Genomic DNA, 7570 nt, shown 5'->3' with positions numbered 1-7570 from the left:
CATGGAGGAAATCATGCTGCGGCAGCAGGACATGTATCCAGGGAACAAGCTTCCCTGGGTGCAGACACAGCTGTCACAGCAGGTCCTGGCCCTGGGAGGGGAACAGACTGAGGGGATTTTCAGGTGAGCTTTTGCGGTACTGTGCTACTTTTGAGCAAACCACATGTCAGTCCTCATAGCCAAGAAGCCAAGATTGACCTCCACATGCTTCCTCTTCCCTAAGAATAGCACTTCACTGTGGGCTGGACAAAATCTGACTTTCCTCAGGTTCAAGAATCACCTCTTGTAGTGTCATTAGCTAGTTTGCATGTGTTAGCACAGAGGGGACTGGTGTAGTTGTGGCTTAACTATGTAGACAACTTATCCCCAGGCAGGGCGATGAGCTTTCATCAGATTTGGCGATGGTGGTTAGCCAGTGTAGGGGAGGGAGGAGCTCCGGCATCCTGGCAGAGCCCTTCATCTAATGCAGCACATCAGCCTCAGTGCTGCACAAGACACAAGGAGTAAAGAGAGACACAGAATCTCTGTGGTGAGCATGGGGGATTCTGCTTTGGGTTTGGGTTTTCTTTGTTGTTTTCTTTGTGTGTGTGGTTTTGTTTTGCATTTAAGATTTGAATTAGTTTTTCAGTACCTAAACTTAAGATAGTTGTTAAAAGGCTCAACTTTACCTTGTATGGGTATATTTTTTGATAGATAGATAGATAGATAATAGATAGATACGTGTGTATATATATAACTATATTTAGCCAGAGATGCTGCTCATCTTTGGTCTGAACGCGCTGCAAAGAAGCCTGATTACAGAAAATATTCACTCCTGAGAACAGCGATAGTTGATATCTGAGCTAGTTGGAGCCCCCACTTCAAGATGGTGTATAAAAATAAGCACCTCCTTTCTCTCTGAGGAACTGCTGCTGTAACTGCCACTGGTGCCTGAGGCCTTCTCCCTGCTCCCTTCTCCCTGAGGCCCAAGAAGCAGCTTCGGAGCCATGCTTTGCTGCCTCACCAAGCACATTGCCTGGCTCACTCAAAAGGACCTTTTCTGTGTCTCTGCAGGATACCAGGTGACATAGATGAAGTCAATGCATTGAAATTGCAGGTGGATCAGTGGAGAATCCCAAACAGTCTCAGTGACCCCAACATACCAGGTACAGGACTGTTGCAGGTGTGTTGCTGCAGCCTCAGCCACGGCGCAGTGTGGAGGGGCAGGTGCAAGAACAGCTCAGTGTGTGTGTTGCTGCTTGAGAATGTGTACACAAGCTGTCTGCATTGACCGGGATTTTGTTCTGTGTCTTTTCACTGCCTTTCCAAACACTGCCCATAGAGGAAACACTGGGTGTGGGGAGAAATCTCTGTCTCTGATGTAGTAAGGCTGTGCAAGCTGGGCACAGTGGTGGGAGTCTTTCAGGTCTCCTTGTCCTCTTCTTTAGGCAGCCCCAGAGCTGCTTCCTAGAGGAGCAGGTAGGTAGCAGCCAGTATTTGCCACGAACTGGTCTGCTTGGGTCCCTGAGCATTTCAGAGCCAAGACTGAATTAAGGTGAAGCAGCACAAGCACAGAAATCCCTTCTCTGCCATCTCTCTCGCTGCTAAGTTTGCCCCTGAAGGGGGTGGGGAAGTGACCAGAGCTGTTCTCATGCACCTGCTTTCTGCCCAGCCTCTCTCCTCAAGCTGTGGTATCGGGAGTTGGAGGAGCCTGTGATCCCCCAGCAGTTCTACCAAGAGTGTATCAGCAACTATGAGAACCCCGATGCTGCCGTGGCTGTGGTGCAGCTTTTGCCGGAGCTCAACAGACTGGTGCTGTGTTACCTCATACACTTCCTGCAGGTAGGCAGCCCCCACAGCCCTGCACTGGGGCCAGGAGCATGTGAGGCACAGTTAGTGGGACAGCTGTGGTGGGACCATCAGCACAATTTTAAGACCTCTTATCTGTACTTAAGGTGGGATTGATGCTGGCCTTGTTCCTTATGGGAGCAATAAACCCTGATCCTGGTCTTGTAAAGCCTGGGGTTGGCTTCCTGTCTGCCAAGGCTGCTGCTCTGTTGGTTGTGTCAGAGCACAGTGCTCTTCCCTGTGGACGCGTGGCAGATGGGGCACTGTCCTTAAGGCAGGCTTTATGTCTGCTCTCCTTGCACCTTTTCTTGGGCCGTGTGTTTGGACTTCCTTGCCCTTTCCCACTGCTCCATCTGAATGTGTTCTTGCTATCTGCAGATCTTTGCTCAGCCATCAAATGTGGGCAGAACAAAGATGGATGTGAATAACCTGGCCATGGTGATGGCCCCCAACTGCCTGCGCTGCCAGTCCGACGACCCTCGTGTTATCTTTGAGAACACACGCAAAGAAATGTCTTTTCTCCGCATGCTAATAGTACACTTGGACACGAGCTTCATCAAAGGGCTGGTTTGAGCCACTGGCCCCATGCTGCAAAACATTGTTCTAAGGAGTTCCTAGGTTAAGTCTTCTCCTCTCCACTTAGGTTTCTTCCATTGTCCTTACTGTTGTCATGCCCTGGGTTAGCCCTTCAGCATCTCCCAATGTATGATCACAAGGACTGGACATTTCTGGAAGGCTTGGTTCTGTCAGCACCAGGAAATCCTTGGGCATGCCAGATCAGGTTTAGCAGTTCCTGGCCTTTCAGTGTGCAGTCCTCTTCCTGAGAGCCACAAGATTGGGTGCTCAGTGAAAGGGCTGTGACATGTGTGAGGAACTGCTACATGGGGTAGTGAGACTCTTCATTTCCCTTCTGGAGGCAGAGTTGACTTGAGGTAGGAAAACATCACTCCTGTGCTGTGGCAAAATGTGGTCTGAGGGAAGATGCTGCCTCATCAGGAGTAATCCTACTATTATGGGGCCAGCCTTGTTCACCTCTGCAGGCTGTTGGCTGGAGATATCAGAGTTGTTCTGACGTCCCACAGTGCTGTTGGTAGAGGGCTGTGAAAGTGCAGAGGTTCAAGAACTGTAGAGCTGTGCAGCAGCATGTAAGACCAGCCCTGTGCTGAGTACCCACCCACACCATGATGCTTGGTACAACAGGAAAGCCACACACCTAACAACAAACAAGTAAACAACCACTTTGGCATCCTCTTAATGAGGGCCATATCTTCTGGAGCAGTGACCCCAGTGGCCTTGCAGCTCCTGTTTGCTACAGACAGCATGAGCTGACACCAGCTTTGCTGAGGAGCTCCTGAGCCTATGCTCAGAGCAGCCTTCACAGCTCCAGCTCCTCGCACCCCCCTTCCTAATACCACATCCTTCCCAGATCACTCTGCCAGGAACTAAGTACCAGTTTGACCCACCCTTCAGGCTCAGCCCAGGTCTAAAGAAAGCCCACAACAGTCAGAAGTGCTCCTGTGCTCAGGTACACCCTTCCAGGCAGAGCAACAACAGTGGTGTGTGCTTGAGAAATGCTGGCACTGCCTGTAGTCAACTGTGGTATCCATGCTCTTCCTTTGAGGTGTTTTCCTTGCTGGAGGCAGGTCTGCTGCAAAAAAGTGTGTTTTGCGATTACTGTTGCAGTGCAAAGTCTGCCAGTATCATGCAAGGTTGCATTTGTGTTTCTGTATCCCCCTCCCTTTCCAGCGGGGACCTGGGATCATCCTCTTCAGACTGCAGTGGGGAGCTGAGCCCTGCCGACAGTGAGGTTTAGAGCTGATGCCTGAATCAGTACCAGTGTGGGCATGAGGTGCCGTGTGCAGAGTCTTTCTAAGAGGGTTCTCAGAGCCTATGTTCGTATGAACTCCAGAGCAGGAATTCAGTTTGTGCCCAGCTGAATAAAGGTTCCTCATACCAGATGATCCTGTGGTCCAGGAAATCTTGCTCCCTTGTCAAGATAAGCTTTGTCAAGCATGCCCACGAAATGTGCCCGCATTTGTTTCACGTACACACCCATCTCCATGCTTTGATGCCTCTCAGCTTGTTCTGTCCTTCTGTAGTGCTGAACAACTTGTTCTTCACATGTGAAGCTACTCCCCCAGAAGTGTAGAGACAGGCAGAGGTTACCAGCTCTGACATGCTGTCCTGAGATTTGAATTGCTGAACGAGCTCAGGCTGTCCTGTTGCCTGCCAAGGGCTGGAGCAGCCACGTGGGACCTGCCCTCCTCTTTGAGCTGCAGGTGCCTGTGTCTGTGTCAGGCTTTGCCTGCAGCCACTGCAGTGGTGATCTATGTTACTTACTGCACTCAGCCAGTGGCAGTCAATCAAACCATAGGCATTTGCTGCTAATAAAAGTGAGTGATTCTGGAAAGGGTTGTAAAACATGCTCATAAAAGACACTGGATATTATTGTCTTTGCCAACAGATTTGTAAATACCAATCAGTAAAGTAGCTTTTCCTCTGTTCTAATAGTAATAAATACAATCTTCATGGCTGTATCTTTTGTGAATTGTCTTTTTTGTGAATTTCTGCAGCATGATTACATCTGCGTGGGGCTGCACATTTCAGCCTGAATGTCAGTGCTCTTGAATAAGATTTGAGAATCAGCATGAAGTAAGCACTTGGAAACCATGCTTTGGGCTGGTTCTGTTGTTCTTAATTCTCAGGCAACTACCAAAGGACACTTAATGAATCTTGGAAGAGAATGGTTTGAAACAGGTAAAAGACAATACTGCTTTACACATGTCTTCTGGAGCCTTTCAGGGTCATAAAGGTATGAGAGAAGTTTATGGGCAGTTGGAGGGTAAGAGGGATATTCTGCTTATGTCCCTTCTCTAGCAGCTGAGAGTGCTGCAGGTGGACTGCAGGAGGTGGCCACACAGGCATCCTCTGCATGGCCTCCCGCGGGGTCTCTGCTGATGGAGATGTAATTAATTGGGCTGTTAGGCTGACCTGATGGGGACATTTGTATGTTCAGACTAGAGCATTCCCTTATCTTTCCTTGCTAGTAGTCCAAGAAACCACTGGGAGCAGTCTGTTGGTGCTCGAGACTCGTGCTGCACAGTGTTGTGGAGCTGCAGGGCAGATGCCAGCTGTGCTATTTCAGCCACACAGGAGTGAGCCCAGGCTCTAGATTGTGTTGCTGGTCCTCTGGGGGGTGGTCACTGTCTTGTCAGACTAGGAAAAGCTGCTGCACTTCAGACAAAGCCAGTGAGGGCTGCTCTGTCACACCACCAGTTTAGGATCACATATGCTGGCATACCACTGAGTTTTCCCACCAGTCGGGCTGGCAGAAGTGTTGTAGGTGGGCTGTAGGGCAATGGAGCACAGAAGGAAGACCAGGAACATTGTAACCTCACACAGTCCTTTCCTAGGGGAATGTCTGCAGCCCAATTTCTGAGTGTTCCCCAAAGCTTTTCTGTGAAATGAGCTGATTTTTGACAAATCAGAAAAGGCCACAAACCAAGTGCTTCAACTCAGGCTCCAAGACTCAGGCTCACTCCTGCAGTCACCATGACCTGACACCTGGATCAGTTAAAGAAGTGATGGCCAGAGCAGCAGCTGGCCTTTGAACAAGCTTGTGGATTGTTCTGGGCTTCTATGGGCAGTACAGTTGGACCCAGTGCTAGAGGGCAGCTGGGACACAGGTCCTTGAGAGGAGGCACCAGTGGCTTGTCCATTACCTGCTGCTGGCTGTGGGAGACTGAAGTGTTCCAATGGGGCCAGCACTTCTGCAGTGCTGGGTGCTCTTGCTTGTGCTGTTGGATTTCTGGCTGGTTTGAGTCTCCTTTTCACAGAGCCTTACAAGAACTTTTTGCTATGCCTGCAAACAGAAATAGTAAAAGCAATTCTGCTCATGGCAGCTGATAGACACCATGCCCTCATGTCTGTTGCCCATGTGCCACCTCAGCTCCTGAAAAGGCTGGGCAGATGTTGTGGATCACAGGTGGATTTTGGACCTGTGTCCTAGATTACAAAGCAATGTGTATTCTGTTTGCCATCTGTTAGACGTCTGACAGTTATCTTCTGTTAATTGGGCAGTTCTCTTCATCTCTTTCACAAACCAGTCCTCCCTCTGGGGAGACATCTGCTGTTAATGGGCTATTGAATGTCACTGCATGACTGATAAAAATTACAGCATCCCATTGTGAGATGCCCCGCCCAGACGGAGGAGCCAAGGATTCTTAACTGGATATAATCTGAGTTTTTGGGACACCAGATCAGCCTTTCCACTGGATTCTCAGAGGAACAGCTGCTTTTTCCACTGGATCTTCAGAGGAAGACTACACTTTTCTACAGAATCACTGCTCTAACAGAACCACATCTGCCACTCCAGGAGGACTGCAGCCACCATTCCAATTGGACTGCTACCAACGCCCTGACCAACAGGGTGTCAGGTTGTATTCTGACTCTGTCAGTGGTTTTTCTTTTGTATTATTGCATGTTTTGTTTTGTTTGTTTTTTTCCTTTTCCTAATAAATTGTATTTCTGACTTGGAGTCTCTCACTGGTTTTGCTTTCAAACCAGAACAACCTGTCTGTAGGTTCAGCTTGAGGTGGAGAAAGGGCTTAGCTTTGGCAGCTGCCTGATGTTTTACAGGACAGGGCAACCATAAGGCTACCCCTCTGATAGAGAAGTTCCCCGCTGTCTTTCCTTCCATTGAAAATGTGAAGGGTGTCCCTGCCCTTGTCCACCAGAGATGCACAGAAGTTCTGCCACCTCCTCAAAGCTCCTGAGTAATGAGAGGCCAGTTTTTAGTATAATTCTCATGTAGGTTTTTAGTCCAATCCTTACATGGAACTTTGCACTAAATCAGCCCTGTGGGAAGGTAGAGACCAGAGTGTCTTGGTTTGGAAAGACAGGAGTCTGCTAAGGAAGGCGGCAGGAGCCTCCCCTGAAATGGAGAATGTAAACCCTCCCCACCCCTCCGAATTGCTATAAATTTTAAATTAAGGGGCTCTCAGGCAAAAATGTGAGAGCAGGAAATAACAGTTCTTTAATAGGGAAAAGAAAAAAAATAAAATAAACAATGCAGTCCACTAGAACAACACTGACAGAGTCAGAACCCAACCTGACACCCTGTGGGTCAGGGTGTCGGTGGCAGTCCAGTTGGAAATGTGGCTGCAGTCTTCCTGAAGTATCAGGTGTGGTTCTGTTGGAGCAAGGGGGATCTGTAGAGAAGGATGTAGTCTTCTTCTGAAGATCCAGTAGAGGAGAGGCAGCTGCTGTTCCTCTGGGGAATCTTGAGAAAGCCGTGCTGGTGTCTCAAAAACCTCTGAATTATATCTGGGTAGGAATGCTTGGCTCCCCCCTCTGGGCGGAGCATCTCCCAATGGGATGTTACAGTTCTTTATCAGTCATGCACTGATATTCAATAGTCTGTTATCAGCAGATGTCCCCTCCCGAGGGAGGTGTGAATGTGGTCACTCAAAGAGAGAGATAAAGCAAACTGCCCGCTTGACAAAGGTAATCTGCCATACAGATGGTAATGGAAAACAACTTGCATTGCAATCTTCAACCCAGAGGAACGGGGGCAGGTCTGCTTCGGGAGCCCTGCAGGACTGGCAGGAGGCAGAGATGGGAGGCTCCCTGTCCTGATGCTGCCCCAGTGCTGGTTTGATGTGGGTGCAGCACAGCACTGGCAGATTGAGCAGAACTGGCCTGTGGAGACAAGTGCCAAGCTGGGGCTGTGTGGAGCAGGGCT

At 49.3% G+C, this 7570-nt stretch overlaps 1 protein-coding gene across 1 annotated transcript in view; it reads left to right on the top strand.

Annotated features, from left to right (window-relative positions):
- The window catches only part of LOC102035028 (rho GTPase-activating protein 39-like), a 33546-nt gene extending 29182 nt beyond the window's left edge, over positions 1-4364 (top strand). The window contains 4 exon segments of the mRNA XM_014310077.2: positions 1-123; positions 1054-1145; positions 1652-1821; positions 2206-4364. The exon segment at positions 1-123 is cut by the window's left edge and continues 22 nt beyond it. Coding sequence (XP_014165552.1) covers positions 1-123; positions 1054-1145; positions 1652-1821; positions 2206-2400 — 580 coding nt within the window. The 3' untranslated portion in view covers positions 2401-4364.
- Positions 4365-7570: the final 3206 nt, after the last annotated feature.

This window comes from Geospiza fortis, unplaced genomic scaffold, assembly GCF_000277835.1.
Source record: "Geospiza fortis unplaced genomic scaffold, GeoFor_1.0 scaffold657, whole genome shotgun sequence".
NCBI lineage: Eukaryota > Metazoa > Chordata > Aves > Passeriformes > Thraupidae > Geospiza > Geospiza fortis.
This window is presented reverse-complemented; position numbering and strand designations above follow the sequence as displayed.